Source organism: Gopherus flavomarginatus, chromosome 3 (genome assembly GCF_025201925.1).
Source record: "Gopherus flavomarginatus isolate rGopFla2 chromosome 3, rGopFla2.mat.asm, whole genome shotgun sequence".
Lineage (NCBI taxonomy): Eukaryota > Metazoa > Chordata > Testudines > Testudinidae > Gopherus > Gopherus flavomarginatus.
In genome coordinates, this window is record NC_066619.1 from 207,759,336 (window position 1) to 207,777,132 (window position 17,797).

A 17,797-nucleotide genomic window follows, 5' to 3' on the forward strand; every position below is an offset into this window, starting at 1 on the left:
GTCAACGCTCAACTCTTAAGAATTAGAAAGAGACCTTCAAGAGGGGCAGATTGGCCCACACCTGCCTACTATTGCAGGGTTTCCTGTCCCTTTCTCTAAAGCATCTGCTTCTGGTCACTGTCAAGACACAGGATATTGGGTGAGCTGGACCTGGATCTGAGCCAATAAAAAATTCCTATAGTCCTAATGATTTTAACTGATAAATAAGGCTGGCTGAATAAAAATAATTTAGCTTTGTGAAAAAACTTTAAGGTTTCAATTTTTGTTTTCATTGCATACTGGAAGAAAACAGATATTTGGAAATGTTTACTGAAAAAAAACTAGGGAAGAGAGCCATATCCAGTTTCAAGTCCCTACTCTACCTGATTTAGAGTAACGACTTGAATGCAGGTCTTCTACATCACAGGTGTGTATGCTAACCACCAGGCTATTAGTAGAAGATCTTTGCTTTCTCTACTTCCCTCTCCTCCTTCCCCAGAGAGACCCTCCTGGACCTGAGACACCTTCCCAACAAAAGCATCATCAAAAAAAACTGTTTCCATAAAAAAATTCAGTTTCAACAAATCAGCATTTTACCACAACAGAAAAAAAACCAAACAATTCCAATCAGCTTTACTGATGAACTACAAGTAACATTTAGAAGACATAACAATAAAAACCTGAACATGCAAGACACAAACATATAAAAACTGAAGCAATTGCTTAAATTTATTATATTGCTCTCAGCCTGCCTTCCATCAACCCTCCACTCCTTTTTGCCTCTTACCATTTATTACATTATTTCTAAGTTTAAGTTTAGACCCCAAACATGCAAGTGAATCTATGTGGAAGGATCCTTATCCCTGCATAGAGACTCATGGAAGCCAATATGGCTCTGGTTGGACACAAAAATTCACTTTCACAGATTCAATTCCAGGATTGGGGCCATAGGTCATAAGATATTTGGACTATGCCTTTTTTCGTGTCCTGAAAAATCTCATGCATACTTAAGACATTGTATGCAATTTAATAACAATAATTAATGATAAAAGAAAAAAGATTAAATGGAAAGAGTACAGAGGCATGAAGGGTAGGAGAATAAAGGGAGAAGAGGGACTGAAATATGCCAGGATAGCATACCTCCATGGAGCATCCATCAGATAGTCTATAAAAAGAGAAATTGGGAGCCCCTGCATTTTAGGCTGCAGTATTGCTAATATGGGAATGATATTTAACTTCACATCTCCTTTTGTTGAATCTGGATGCGGTGGTGTCTCTGCCCTTCCAGAGTTTACTGGAGGTAGTGACATGGATAACAGAATACTGGCAGAAACTCAATCTGGATAAAATGGAAGTAGTATATATTGGAAGGGAAAGGTGTCTGTGTGTGTACCTTGTGTTTTTCCATTTACTAACACAATCTTCAGTGTAGGAGTTATTCTTAATGTGTCACTACTTTTGGATGCCTCATCACTTATTAATTTAAATTGGTTGTTCTTAAGTACTATTTTATGTACATTTAAATGCTGTTATGGTGCCTAAATGCTATGGTAACAGGCAGTACTTAAACATAAAGGAAGAATAAACACCAAAATAATTACTGAAAAATGGTGAAGAGATGCTTTCCTTCCATTACCATGCCGCAATATGCTTTACTTCACCTTCACTGCCAGCTCATTATTAAATGTCAGAAAGGTCAAAAGTCAAGGAATAACTCTTGAATGATCCATTTAAAGGGTCAAAACAGCAACCACATGTACAATATCCACTGATACTTCATTACGCTAAATAGTATTGAAATTATTAACATATATGGTATATGCCATTTTTCATATTGCCCTTTGAGGTTTTCTGGGAATGTTTTTCCTGAAATACTGGATATCGATATTTTACACATTTAACTGATACAGCCAAAATTCCAGTAGCAGCAAGCAGGAAAAAAAAATGTATTTCATGGCAATTTTGCAATCAGAAGCTTATATTCATTTTATTACTTTGTTAAATACTACCTGAAGACCTACAGTATAATCTATAACTACTGTATGACATCTGCAAAATATAACTTTTAAAGTCACAGAAAAAAACAGTATTTGATGCTAACAGTGAAATCCTCTAATTAAAAATGATTTGGGGTTCCCATTTTTGATGGTTGTTCAGTTTCATTGTGCTTGTAGCAGATCTTCTTACGTGTGGGAGCTAGTCAAGGCTGATTACAGAATGAGCCACACTTGAGAGTGATCAGGGTGCTTGCCCAATAAAGAGCAGGAGGAGCCAAAAAGCTTAGGCAATGGTATCAAGTAGGAATGACTAGTGCAGGGAAGATCCTAAGATTAAGGGAGTTATGACAGAAGAGTTGTAGTGAGCAGGATGCTCCTATTAGAGATCCTGACTGGGAGAAGGGTTTGGGGCCCTGGAAGTCAGAGGGCTGTGGAAGGCTGAGCTCCAGCCAGGTACAGCTTGGTACATATACACTACAATAAAAAACTGGCACTGAGTCTTGTAGCCTGGGTCAATTGACTTGGGCTTGTGGGGCTTGGGTTCTGGGGCTAAAAGCTGCAGCATAGCTGGTTGGGCTTGGACTGCAGCCTTGACTCTGAGACCCATCCTTCTGAAAGCCCAAGTCAGATGACCCAGGCCAGCCATGGCCATGTTGTAGGAGATACACAGGGGTAGGCGGGGAAAGTTCAAAAATCAGAAGAAAACTAAAAAGCGCTTTTCTTTTTAAATTCACTTCTGACTCCTAATTTTTGGACCTTTGCAGTTGGACTATTGTAAATAAAAATATTTGTTGAGTACATTAGTTGTAGATTAGTATTTAAACATCTTACATATTTTAGAAGCTCTTACATATTTCATCAGGTAGAGGGAACTGGAACTCATGGCTATAGTAGGCGGGGTGGAGGAAGGAGGAGGAGGCAGCCAGAAAAACAGAAATTTTAATAGACCTACAGTAACTCCTCATTTAATGTCATTCCACTTAACATTGTTTCAATGCTACATCCCTGCTCAATTAGGGAGCATGCTCATTTAAAGTTGAGCAATGCTGCCTGTTTGTAAGATTCTGTGGAAGAGCAGTGACTTTACAAGGGATCATTGCACAAGTTCCGCTTCTCCGCCTCCCCTCTCTCCAGAGGTTGGGAAGAGATGGCCTGGAGTGGAGTGGGGACAGGAAGAGGTGGGCCTGGAGCATTCCCAGCAAAGTCCGAGCCTGTTCTTCTCCAGGGAAGCTGCTGCTGCAAAGGTGCTTCCTAGCATCTTTGCCTGCAGTGGGCTGTGCCTGTGTGGGGTAAACCAGGATCACTTCCCAACCATAGTACAGTACTGTACAGTATATAATGCCTTTTGTCTGCTCCCAGAAAATTTCCTTGGACATAACCCCCCCGCATTTACGTTAAATCTTATGGGAAAATCGGATTAGTTTAACATCGTTTCACTTAAAGTTGCATTTTTCAGGAACATTACTACAACATTAAACGAGGAATTACTGTAGTCAGGTTGATATATTAATAAGTACAGGAATTTGTCAAACTATTTAGCTAATACAACTGTTTATTTTTAGGAAATGGAAGAGTGCCTATAGCTGTTCTAAGACACTTCCAGGAAGTAACAGATAGAGATTTTTCTTTCATTGGTGTCTTTCTTAGTAGGCAGAAATCTGAGGCATTTCTTTATTAACAGGATCCTAATGCGACAACATGGTGGGGCATTTCTTGTATACAGTTGGATAACACTTGAAATATTTAACTGATTATCTTGGAATGGGATTATTTTTTTCATTTAGTTATCTTACTTTATTATCTCTCCAATGGTGATTGGTGACACCAGTTGAGTGCTCCAAATTCTATTTAATTATAGGAAATAAAACTTGAGGAAAAGGAAGGTATGTTCCTTTAACCTTCATTACAATTTGTTTTTTACAAAGAAGCACAAAGTTCCTGCTATTTAATACATAATTAAAGATAAGATCACCAATTACTTTTGTTTAAAAAACCTAATTAGCAGATTTAAGAAATCTTGCTTAATCATTGATTACTAATAGGAATATGCCCAATGTTATATCACATCCTTTTTTTCGCCAATAGTGACATGTTACATAGCAGACTTTCACTGATAAGCATGTACTGTAGCTTCTTTACAAGACCTTGACAAGAGCTTTTGATTATCATTATTTTTTTGCTAAAGGCACTGTTAGAACAGCAGATTAGTGTGTCCTGTACCTCTGGAGCTCATTTAAACAGGTGGTATGGCTCTGGAACTTAAGTACAATTAGTTGGATAGCCTCAGGTCAATTACTGTGAAATACTTTATAACAAAATACACACATATACAGTCATATGTCTAAAACACATACTGTAAGAAGAAACTAAGCCACAGGGAGGTTAAGAGAATTGCACAAGGTCACCCATAGGCCACTGACAGAGCCAGGAATAGAATGCTGAGTGCCAATCCAATGTTCTAAGCACTAGACAACCTTGTTTCCCTGTAAATCTTTAAATCTAGAAGGGAGTAGGCCTAGCCACAGGGAGAGGCTTTTACTTTCCCCATGAAACTCCATTCAGAATCAGCTGACTTTTAAGATATCAAAAACTGCCATTTGCAGTGTGCACTAAGGTCATTACAGCTTACTTAAGACCTGTTGATAAAATCACTATTTCATCTGAGTATATTTCCAGCATTGTACAGAGTTGAACCTCTTCCTCCTCTATCTCCTTAAAATACCCTTTGTCCTAGGGAAGTTGCACGGGGTTGGGAAACAGGAGATCATGCATTTTAAGCTTACCATTTCTGGTAAATGATTAACAATTCAGTGTTTTTCTCAAAAAGTATTGAACAAGCTTCACACCCCACAGTAAGATTACACGAGGTGGGAGGTCTTAATCTTATCCATTCTGCTTCTCAGATAGAATCTGCCAGATATATGTGCTTGGCTATGTTGTCAGTAAAATGGGATTACTAGTGTATATATAGTACATTTCAATTAATTATATATCTTACTCTAGTGGGTTATGCCCTGTGGACATCTGCTATTATATCATAGCTGCTGTTTAGTCATTTAGCCCATGTGATCTGTGTTGCAGTGCTGAGACTCCAGAGCTCATGCTCTGCTAATGATATGTGGAAGGGAAGCAGTATAGTTGTGATACAACCTAAGAAATGTGCTTCACCCTAAGAGTATTTGCTCAAATTTAGTAACTAATTTGGAACAGCTGTGGTTGTGCCCCCTTTGTGTTCTCCATCTGAACTTTTGTACAATTGACTTCTACTTGCAAGAATGCTCATGGAAAGAAAATGTTAAGCTTGCATGCTAAAGCACTCATTAATGATGTATTTTAAATGCAAATGCTTGATTACTTGAACCAAAAGTTTTATAATGGACAGAAGTGGTGAGGATAGGGTTCCTAGGTCCCCTCATCAGAGCCCTGCCAAATTAAATGAATCAAAGAAGGTTCTGACCTACACTCTTTGCAGCTAAGACCACCAAAGTACATGCAATTACTTGATTTGAATGTGATACAGAAGAAATCTATATCTAGCTAATATATCTTATGGTAATATAATATTTCTAGGAATGATGCCTCAGGCAAGAGTTGTGGATCCTTATTCCCAGAGAAAAATAAACACTACAAATGAGATGAAATCCATTTACTAAAAACTAATAGTAATTCCATAATGAACTGGAAACTACTAGTGCTCTAAAGGATCATCTTTTCTTTTAGAATTAAAGAGAAATATCTGACTTGGATGCAAAAAGCTGTTCAAGGTAAAAGGTACTTGAGTACAATGGACCAGTTCCTCAGCTGACGTAAATCTGCATAGCTGTACTGATTTACTCCCACTAAAGATCTAGCTCACTGACTGTTCCTTTGTAGTAGTAGAATAAAACCCTCACTGAAGGGGTTTAGTCCAGAATCTAAATGTGGCATGAGGAGAACACATGCAATCATTCTACATGGAAGCTCCATAGAAGTCAGTGGGGCTTTTGGGGAAAAAAATCAATAGTAACGAGCAGAGATAAAAATATCATGTTATGTTATTACTTATTTAGCTATTCTGTAAAATACACAATGGAATTCAAACTGTTTCTATTCCAGCTTTTTTTTAAAAAAAAAAATGCCTGAATTAACAGGTAAAATCCTTCACTTTTTTATCACAAAAGGTATAAAGTCCTGGAATTTATTCTTTGGAAAAGCCATGTAAATATATTTATGGTCATTTCATTTACATGTGAGAACAACTGAGCTATAAATAAGGATCTGGTCTCATCTAGCTATTGTGCACATAACTCCCAGTAGAATCAGTAAGATTAACATCCATGTGCATGGAGAGAATCGATCCATAAGAATAACATCATATACTCAGATGACATAGTAAATGTTCATGTAACGAGAAAAAGAAAACCTAAATGCAATTACTTCTAAGATATCTGCTAAGATATTATGCTTTTCCCAGGGCACTTTTGAGAGCTTGCATGTGTCAGCTGTAGTAGAGTCATCATTTGAAACCTCAGGCTACTGTAAATTGTTCTAATCATATCACACTAACATAATACCAAAGAACAACAACAAAAAGATTGATTTATTTTCCTGGTCCTTAATAAATATATTCAGTTAGCATAAAGCATAGCATCCCAGAGCAAGGAAGTAAAGTAACTCTTCTGTGATACAATCTATTCTTTTTTTCCTCTAGCATCGAAGTGTGATCTGCTATCTTCAGAACTAACTGAACTCTTGTGATTCAAGTAGGAAAATTGCATGATGTAGGTACTTTGAGAGCAGTGGGTTGGGGATATTTGGGATGAATAGCTGACCGACAGCAATTGTTTTATTCCAGGAGAAAACAAGAATGAATTGGAGGTGAATCATAAGGTCACTCACAAGTAAACCAATCAAAAAGTTGGATATTTTTTTTCAAAAGTTTTTTGCTGCTGTCATTATTTTCTATTTTTTTAAAGAATTCTGCCACTGTTCTTCCACAGTTTAGTCATACACCTGCTGTAAAAAGGGTTAGAAATAGGCTCGATGGAACAAATACAAATGTCTTTAAAATACTGGTAACTCACCACTGCATTTGTGATGTTGTTCTTTTGTGACTAAAGCAAGTCCACTGTGTTCTTTTGTGACTAAAGCAAGCTTCCAATGAAAAATTATGGGGCTGATTTTATAAATATGTTATGGCCTAGTGAACTAGCCAATGCCTTTTGTCTAAATCGTTATTAAAGCAATCAATCCCCCCCATCATTGTCCTAGCACCGATTTCCTCTCTTTATGATTTTCATATTATCTCTTGCCACCAAAACAAAAACAAAAAAACCCCTCCCATACCATTAACGTTTTCAACATAAAAACATGTCAGATCTTAAAAACATGCAAACATACTCCAACATCTAAATAATCCATTCCAAATTTGATGGCCACATTAATCCCTCTATTTCATCAGCATCAAATCATAGAAATTTTAGGAGAAATTTTTTGACAAAAATTTTGTTTTTAAAAATAGATATTTCATTAAGGAATTAAGAATACCCCATTTCAGTTTTTGACATAGTCAAAAATGTGGGGAATGATCTATTGAGTTAGAAAGACCCAGCTACATGAGCTCTCCACTATCAAGCAGGACTTCAAATGACCAGCCAAAAACATTCCCATGCTAAATAATTCATTTAGTGTGAAGCCAAATCTTTAGCCATTTTTGTTGAATAGGTTTAGTTAGTCTTGTATCTTAGTCCCTCAGGTTAGAAATAATCCATGTCATGAGGAAGAATCTTTAACAATTACATTTTCCTTGCGGAGTTTTAAGAAATTCCAAATGTGACATATGTTCATTTAATACAGGGCCCCAGTCATGCACTGTCAATTACACAGCAGATAGCTACAATATTGGGCCCATGACGTGTAGTGACAGATCTACCTACTGTATGCTGGCAACATAATTTAGCTTCATTTCACCAGACAAAATTGAGTGTGGACCCATGGAAACATTTTGATGAAAGGGATCAATCCTATGCTCAACAGTAAGCATTAAAATTCTCTTTTATTAGGATTATTTAGTGATTCTATAACACTTTGGCAATGTAAAGTGTTATATAAGTGCAAAGAATTAATTAGTGAAATAATTATTCCTGCACATTGTTTTGTGATGAGTTGTCTATTTACCATATGCATGAAAAAAGTCTTAAAATAATTAATTTTTACTCAAAATATTATTTGCATAAAAAAGAATATATTCTGTTCATAAAATGCAACTTTTTATGCAGTGATTATTATATTATTTAAATAAGGGCTTCACTGATTTATTTTAACACCTAATATGCCAGTTCAGAACATTAGAATTTAATCCTGATACACCCAAATAAGTCAAAGTATAAAATATTTTTTTTAAATGTTTAAGGATTGGGCAAACTGGTGAATGCAAAATATATAGAAAACACTTCTGACAAAATATGGATTGACATACCCATGTATTGCAAAAGTGCTTAAAATCTAATTAAAGTGTCTTCAAAGTACCCTCATTGCTAGATGTTAAGATCAACTAAATCTCACTATTTCATTAATCTTCTTTTGACTCTTCTGTTAGACAAGTGTCATTATATGAGTACTGACTATCTTGTCTCTCTCTAGGAACATTACAGTTTAGATGTACAGATGTAATCTATGGAAGTGCTGTTCATTTGACCAGAACATTCAACTTTATGTTTTTCATCCCATTTAACTACAACATTCAAATTGTAATGGTTTAATCAGCATGCACCTTCATTTGATAATGTTACAACAGAAACAAAATAATTGTGTAACAGTGTCTTCAAATATACAATACTCTTGCTATTACATTAAATACATAGTGCTACAGTTCACGTATATAATAAGATGACAGCAACCTAGGCATTAAATGCCCATCAGGAATTATTTTAACCTGATCCTAGATCTGACAGGCTAAAGAAAAACAGTATCCACATTTGTGAGAGAAGGGTTCACTCCAGTACTGATTCTTAGAGCAGCGGCTGCCAGGGCAGAAAAAATACAGAGTAGTCAATTTGTTTAGGTAGCTTAAAATAATCTGATAGTGATAAATAGTAGTACAGGCAGCTATTGCCTTCAGTACCATGTATGTTTACAATATGCTCCGAATGACTAACAAACAGTAACAGTAATATGCTGATGGACATATCCTGCAACTACAAGAATGTGTACAAAAATTAGTATTTCAGCTGTGGTTGTTTTATTGTATAAGCACCTATTCTGAAAGAAAAGTGCTTTTCTGAAGATAGCCAAGAAAAGCATGAAATGTTTTCCATCTCTAGTGTCCTGCATTTCTTGTGGCCTGATTATCAGAAGTGTTGAGCACCAACAAATCATACTAAAGTCAAAGATGGTGAAGAAGTTACTTCTCATTGTTTCCTTGTGCACTCTCTGCCTATCTGTTGTATCCATCTGTTGTTTCTTGTTTTAGTTCTTCAGGGCAGGGACCATGTCTTTGTTATATTCATGTACAGTGCCTGGCACAATGGGGCTAGGGCTTCTAGGCACCACAGCAATACAAGTAATAAATAACAATAGCAGCAGCAACAAAGCAGGTGCTCAATACTTTGATAATCAGGCCATTGATGTATAATTTTTAGGAACAATTTAGCATTGCTTACTCAGGCAAAGCTTGCACATACTTCAACAGGAGTTTTGCCTGAGGAAGGAGTGTTAAATTGAGTCCAAATACCGTACAGTAAGAACTGCATAACACTATTAATTGTGCTATAACAACACCCAAAAAAGCCCTTCATCAGGATAGGGTCTCTATTCTGCTAAGCACTATGCAAACACATAGAAGACATGGTCCCTGTCCCACTAAGCTTATAGCTGAATCCGAAACAAGACATAAGAAGTGGTGGGGGAAGAGGATGATGATAAGGATAATACTAATATGTCCATGTAGTTACATAGTCTTGCTCTATGTTCAAATTTCAGGTTTAATGTTTATCTTTAAATAAATACCAGGTGTCTCTATTTCCTCCTCAGTTTAGCCAGAGTTAATTGGCTGGCTTCTTGTTAGCATCAAAGCTTGAGGAAAGATTTGAAGGAGGAAGGTTTGTGGTTTTATGCATTACTTCAGGAAGGGCATTCAACCTGCAACAGCTGCATGGAAGAAAATACAGAGACACTTGTGGAAGATCTGGACAAACAGGCATTCAAGGATGACAGCACTGAAGGAACAGAGGGAGTGGGAAGACAACGTGAGAGTGAATAATCATGAAGAGTATCAGAGGGGTAGCTGTGTTGGTCTGGATCTGTAAAAGCAGCAAAGAGTCCTATGGCACCGTATAGACTAACAGAGGAATTGGAGCATGAGCTTTCATGGGTGAATACTTGTATGCATCTGACGAAGTGGGTATTCACCCATGAAAGCTCATGCTCTAATATGTCTGTTAGTCTATAAGGTTCCACAGGACTCTGCTGCTAATCATGAAGAGACTAAGTTAGGGCAATAACAAGAATCTTGAATTTGATGTGATGGAGAAAGTGGAGTTACCAGGGGAATACAAAGGGCAGATTGAAGGGCAAGGAAATGGTATATTTTTTATGGATGAACAAATGGGGATATCAGGGAGTCCAGTGAGAAGCTTTTCATTATCAAGGGAGGAAATAATGAGAGCATAGATAAGAATCACAGATGTCTGGACAGAGAGGAAAGGACATATTGTAGAGTTGAGAGAAGAAGTGTCAGGGAGTGGACACATGTTTAATGGATCTGAAAAGACAGAGAGAGTCAAAGTTGAGAAGAATTTGGGCCTAGCTAACAGGGAGAACAGTAGTGGTACCAACAGTAACAAAGACTGGGAGAATGGAGTAGGCTTCAGCAGAAAGATAAGGAGTTTTTGGCTGCTGTCCAGACATCTAGGGCTAGATTACAGAGAAAGAGACTTTAAAATCTTTAATCCTGACCAAAAATATTGGATTGGATGATGAATATTGAAATTGGTAGTGAAAAGGTAAATATCATCATAAACATTGAAACTGAAGCTGCGAGCACAGATGAAGTCTTTCAAAGAAAGACAAAACAGAAAAGGAGAGGGAGGCATGGACTGAGCCCCTTGAGTCACCCCATGAATGACTGCACCACAACTAAATGGGGGCAGAATTTGTCTGGGCTTACCCAAAGAAGGCAGCTCTGCTTTGGAGAGGGAGGGGAAGAGGAAGTTCAGAAACTGCTGCAAAAGGTGCTTTGCAGCAATGACTCCCCCCAACCCCACCCCTACCCCAGGAATGCGCATAAAGGTACAAAACCTGGGTGGGACAAGTCTCTATGTCCAAGCAGCAAGGAAGCCAACACCCACCCTCATACCCCTAGTGGAGGCGAATGGCAGGCTGAGATAGGACCTGTTGTGGGCACTATGCTAGTCACCCCTTTTAAAGGAGGAATGGGAAGGAATTTTTCCGCACTACCAGAATTGGCTTTGGTGGAGTGTGGTTTTTTCATCTTCCTCACAGCAGGTGTGAGGATGAACCTTTTCTGGTGAATAGAAAAGGTGGCAGGCCATATGTCACAACTTATTTTGTAATATTGGGTGGATGTTCAGTGCAGGTACTCCATAGGGAGGGCAGCCAGTGACCAGATAAGTGGCCTGGTAAAAAACTTAAAAGGAGGTCCCAGATAAAGGAACAGAATGGGGAAGGGGGTTTGGGGACTCCTATGATTGGTACAGCAGGGAGCCAACCCCTTGCATTCTCATAGCCCTCCTGAACCCTCTTATGAGGCTGGTGGATGGTAAGGTCCAAGCCATGGATTGGCTGGGGGACATGGATGGAAATAAAGGGGGGGGTAAACGCCCCAGAAAATTGATTTAAATAAGCATGGATTTGCCTGCACTGTACACTTTATCTGTTGGGTAGTCCCAGACATCTATTTAATAAAGTTGCGGACTGATTAAAACCCATAAAAAGTCTCTTGTCCTTCTTCCAGTATACCTAGACAAAAGTTTAACAGAGGTGGAGAATGACCACTCAGAAATAACTTGAAGGGATAATATGAGAGGTAGGAGGAGAACGAGGAGAAGACAGTGTCTTGCAAGCCAAAGGAAGGGCAGATGTTAAGGATACTATTACTGATTTCAGTTGAGGTTCTCCCTGAGTAAGGAATACAGGAATGGGGCTTTATATGCTGACAAAGGCTTTGAACATTTTGGACTAGGATTTCAAAACCAGAAGCCTAAATCTGGACTGCAAAAACCACAATTAGGCACCTAAACAGATGCTTTGATCTCTAAAAAAAAAATAGAGAAGCCAATGATTCTCATGGAAATTAATTGAAGCTCAACACTTAAGTCTTTTATTTTTAAAAACAAATGAGGTGGGGTTTTTTTTTGAAGTTTTATTATACTTAATATTTTTTCAGAGAAATAGAGCTGCAAACACGTTTTCACAGATTGTACAGTATAATGATTATGTTGCTATTTAAAATTACATTTTTTATAAATACCTATTGTACAAATAGCATGGTAATAACGTGCATTAACAATATTAAGAGAAAAAATGTTTGGTTTTGTATTATTCTTTTTAATAAATATTATTTATGTAGGATCACTAAATACTGTGATTATATTTTATTTTCCTGCAATCTTATACACAGAAGGAAAGCTATTGACGAAAACATATTGCCCGCTCTATCTACTATTGTATTCAGCTGGAATATAAAGTTAAATAACTGAAAAAAAACCTACCAAATAATATCCAGAGTCTGCCCTATAACTGGCAATTAGAACATCTTTCCTTACCATTTACTTGGACAATATGAGTCTGATAGAGATTATCATAGCCATCGGCATAGCAGCTGTAATTTCCCATGTGAGTTGTGGTAACCTTAGTAATGTACAAGGACCCGTCATCTCCAAAATCCTACAGGGAAAGATTAAAAACAAGGTGATCATAATTACTTCAGTAGTATTACAATAATTGTGTTCTTCACCTTGGCAACAGAGCTGATGCAACAATTAAACATCTACATTTCAAACAAGAAGATGCTGGAGAAATTGAGTAACTTCAGATAGGCATTGGTGGTATACCTAAGAGCAGACTTTGGGGTTAATATTTTATCTATAGCTTTGCTTTTGTGTGTGCCTTCCCTGCCCTGCAGTTCATCTTAAGTAAAAGGAAAAAACACTTTTCTTTCTGTAACTCATTAAACCTCAAAATTAGCATTAGTATACTTTGTATTGCATCTAATTTTTACATTTAATTATGGCAGTTATGGGGGAGAGGTTAGTTTTGCCTCTACATGTTCACATGGAAAAAACAAAAAAAATCACTGCCCAATGTATGTAATATTTTAAAGTAACAAACTAAATAACACATTGCAGGAATAAGATAATATTTATCCTTGGACATTATACAGAAAAGAAGTTCATTTTTCATGAAGTTTGCTCTCACTCTTAAATTACATCTAGTTCCACTTTAATTAGTGGACAGGTTCCACAGGATTAGGATACAGGTTGGAAATCAAAAGCTCTAGGTTTGGTTCCCCACTGCCAAGTTCCCACTATATACAAGTCACTACTTTTCTACTTCTTAGTTTCCCCATCTGCAAAATGGTGAGGACAATATTTACTTTTCATCATAAAGTGAAGTGAAATATTTGGAATAAAAGTGCCAAGTTTAAAACATTAGTTTTAGTAACAAGATATAACCTCAAATTTACAACAGGAAGTTAACAGTTATGACAATTATTTGGCAGAGTTATAGCAATGTAGCTATTGAAACATATTCAAGTTTTCCTTGTTACGTTTCATGTCTTCAAAGATTGATATCTTTAACACAAAAGTCATATTCCTCTCTATGGTCTTCATATGTCCCATGGATTTTAAGGCACTGAATACAAAGCCGGCTAGGTCTGTATTGTTCTATTAATTGACATGATTTATTTTGGCAAAAATATTTCTTGACCTTTCTTTTTAATTTTGCTAATGCAGTGTATGTTTTTGTGCTGCACTGTTAAAGTGATTATGTTCCTTTTTTTGCGTATTTAGAGAAAGAGAGGGAGCCTATTTTCATAACAAACAATAAGTTAATTTGAACTAAAACATTTACATATTAAAATACCTAACAGCTTGTTACCTAATGCATATGTGGTTGTTTTGTATTATTCTCCAAGATAGCTTCTGTTGTCTGATATGTAATTCAGCACCAAGAAATACAATGGAAATTAAATGAGTACAGAAAATTTTGAAAAAAAATGTATTCCTTCCACTTTCCCAAATACAACAAAGACTTTCAAATCCTAGAAACCTGTAACAACAGAAGACAATACAGGTTGGTGAGACTACAGCAATCTTTCCTAAAGCAATCAAGAGTTGAAAGGTTTGAATGTACATATATAGAAAAACAAGTATCAAATAGGCCTCTGATTGACTAGAACTGTGCTAAATACAAAGCTGCTAGTGATAAATGGACTTGTATGCCTCATTAGGGTCAAGTACAGTGTCACAAAAGCAATAAATTTGTAAACATTAATTTTCAAACTAGGAAGAGTTATAGGGCCAGATTCTCAGCTCCACTTGTGCACCACTTAGGTTGGTGCAAAGTGGATACACTTGAGCTGCAACTGTCTAATGGTGCTGAGTAATTCTCATAAAACAGTTAGGGTGACTCCAATATCAATTGTCCCTACTTCTTGTCATCAGAAGAATATGCTTGGCAAGGCATATCTCCATTCCACTCCACTTACATCAGGATTAGACTAAGACCCTTGAGAATCAGGAAGCAGTAACCTGATGAATCTCCATCTCCCCTCTGTGCTGAGTGTATTTCAGCATGGGAGAGAATCTCTGACCTATCTTCTTTAATGGATCTTTGGCATTGTGTGTGAAGGAGGGGGACATTTTAAGAGAGGTGGAGGAGAATAGCTTATCGAGAGATCCTGCAAGATGCTGCAATGACAAGTTTAGAGCTGTCTATGGGAGCCAAAAAGTATCACCAGCTATTTTGTTTAATCACGGAGTAGACTGAATCTTCATTCTCATTAATGACAGGTAAATGCTGACACCATGATTGTTCTCTTAAAAATCCAGTTCAGATAACAGGACATTAGAGTGCCATAAAATATGCACTTAAAATACACTGTATGCCACCCCAGTGAGAAATCAAAAGCAGATGATACCAGAACAAAAGCAAGTTCTAGTACCACAATCAATTAAAGGCAATTATTGACGAGTATAAGAGCTGATCAAAGAGAGACAATTATGTAATGAAGAGCTAGGTGCTATTATTGCTGTTAGTAATTGCATACAGAGTACAATGAAAGTCCAAATTGCCCATTTTCAGAAGCATCTGTTACAGTAATTATGAGAGGTATTAACATTTTTAGTTCAATCTTAGGGTTTTGTTTGTGTGCATCTAGTGATCATCCTGGACTTTTTTCTAAACTACATCTAGTCATGACATGCAAGTATTACTCTTGGATGTGACCCACATTGTCATTGTGCCTTTGTATTTGAAGATTAGATTATTGCTTGATATTATGTATAGGGCTATAATTTACTTCTACTTGAAAACTGAAAGTGGTGTAGAAGACAGTGTCTCACTTGTCACTTTACATATCTTGCTATGAGTACATGACACTAGTACTCAGTAATCTGCATTGGCTGCTTGTTGATTTCCAGGTGGAATTTAGGAAACTGGTGCAAGCTGTATGGTATATGGGTGACCATTTATAATATTACTGATACCAAGATTACAAAATTGCAATGAATTTTATACACGATATGCCATGTAAGGTATCATTAGAAAAGTTATGATTTGCTAAATATGATGAGCTTATTTATATGTCTTTATCATCTCTGTATCATGAGTTATAAAAATGTGCGTATATTGATATCTCAAACTTGTGCTGTGCACGTAGGCAGGGCCGGCTCCAGGCCTCAGCACGCCAAGTGCGTGCTTGGGGTGGCATGCCGCGGAGGGCACTCTGCTGGTTGCTGAGAGGGTGGCAGGCGACTCCGGTGGACTTCCCTCAGGCATGCCTGCGGAGGGTCCGCTGGTCCCGCGGCTCCGGTGGAGCATCCGCAGGCACGCCTGCAGGAGGTCCACCGGAGTCGCGGGACCAGTGGACGCTCCGCAGGGATCCCTGCAGGAGGTCCACCAGAGCCGTGGGACCAGCGGACCCTCCGCAGGGACGCCTGCGGAAGGTCCACCGGAACCACGGGACCGGCGAGTGGCAGAGCGCCCCCCGCAGCGTGCCGCTGTGCTTGGGCGGCGAAATGGCTAGAGCCAGCCCTGCATGTAGGTGACACCCTCAGAAAGACAGGCATCATCACTCTCCAGCCTGCTTGATGGCCCAACAAGGGCAAATCAGCTGTACAATAAACCCATTGAGAGAAGCCGGAGGCTATGCCTATGAGTCAGCAGGACTTTTAGGAACATGCCTAGGGACAGGGGATTCCGAATACTTTTCCATGCCCATGTGCTGTGAGCATGTGTTTGGGACAAAGAATGTACAAGCCACATGGCAGAGAATAAAAAAAGGCAGCTGCATCACCAGACGTACCAGGATCTCCATGTGGAAGACACACTGACACCCAGTAAGCTAGACATGTATAGTCTCTTTATTGTTTTAACACATCTTTTTCTTTGAACTACTTTGGTTCCAATTAAATAATACTTTGTTTTAAGAAGATTGTCAGGTCACTGGTTACCACTGTCATTGCTCTTGGAGGGAAGAGAACTGCAGGTACTTAACCTAAGTCAGGCCTGTGAAGGTAATCACAACTGATAAACAGGGCACTGCAGCTCAGGTTCTAGTCTGACAGAGAGAACCATATGACTCCATCCTGAGAGACAGGTGGAAGCTTGAGGCTCAATACCTGAGAGGAGATGCACTTGAAGAGACCAGCAAGGGTCAGAGGTGCAGTTTTCACTTGACTATTTCCTGCTATTAAGTCCCTTTCCCTCCTTCCCTTTACTCTAACTATTATCCTCCTTTCACTACCGACTGTCTTCACTCACACCTACCTATACAGCAAGCTGACATCAACCCATCCCCCTATCAGTTCAGACATTACCCATGTCCCCATGGCTTCCTCCCACTGATCAGAAGCTTCCTCTCAGGTAAAAATATCTCCCTTCCCATAGCACAGAATTCTTCCCCACATACTTTTTTTACCCAGCTTCCTAAAGCTCAGAGCAAACCCTGCATCTCTACCCAGAGCTCAGAAACCCCTGGCTTTCACACACACGTGCCTCAAGCTCAGAAACCATCTACCTAGAAGGTCAGATAAACTCTGTTCAGGTGCAGAGGTCTTCCTCATACTTCCTAACCCAACCTCAAACTCAGAATTCTAGTTCCACAGAAACAGGATGGGAGGGGAAAACTGAATTATTGGTACTTAGCCTCTGAATGATAGCACAGCAGACTCCATCTTTACTTATCATGCATAATCACCACACAGGCAAAAAGTAGGCTCTCTCAGTTACACCTCTGGAACTCCAGTGAGGTTTGATGAAAAAGGGATAAGCAAATATGGACAAGCATATATCATTTGACCTGTAGAATCTTTGGTACTAGTGATGATCCATAAGAAGAAAAGGACCCAGCATGCCTCTCAGAGCCCAGGTGAGTTTGTAGGGCTGGTAGTTAAGGGGAAAAAATTGTGTGTGTGTGTGTAAATTGTGCACATTTAATGTGACAGACAAACAAAAAAAATAATTCTAACTGTTTCAGAATACTTTTTCAGAGTAGAACCAAGCTTTAAAAAGGTATCCACTCAATGGGCTCTCACTTTGTTCTTTTATCTGGTTAATGGGATTTGGCTTTTTTTTTGGTAATTACCTATATATTTTGC

The 17,797-nt window shown here is 38.2% G+C and overlaps 1 protein-coding gene across 3 annotated transcripts in view; it reads right to left on the bottom strand.

Moving 5' to 3' along the window:
• The window catches only part of FSTL5 (follistatin like 5), a 593,647-nt gene that overhangs the window by 120,681 nt on the left and 455,169 nt on the right, over positions 1-17,797 (bottom strand). For all 3 annotated transcript variants that reach the window (XM_050946344.1, XM_050946342.1, XM_050946343.1), the window contains exon 8: positions 12,740-12,860. In XM_050946344.1, coding sequence (XP_050802301.1) covers positions 12,740-12,860 — 121 coding nt within the window. The remainder of the gene's footprint in view (positions 1-12,739; positions 12,861-17,797) is intronic.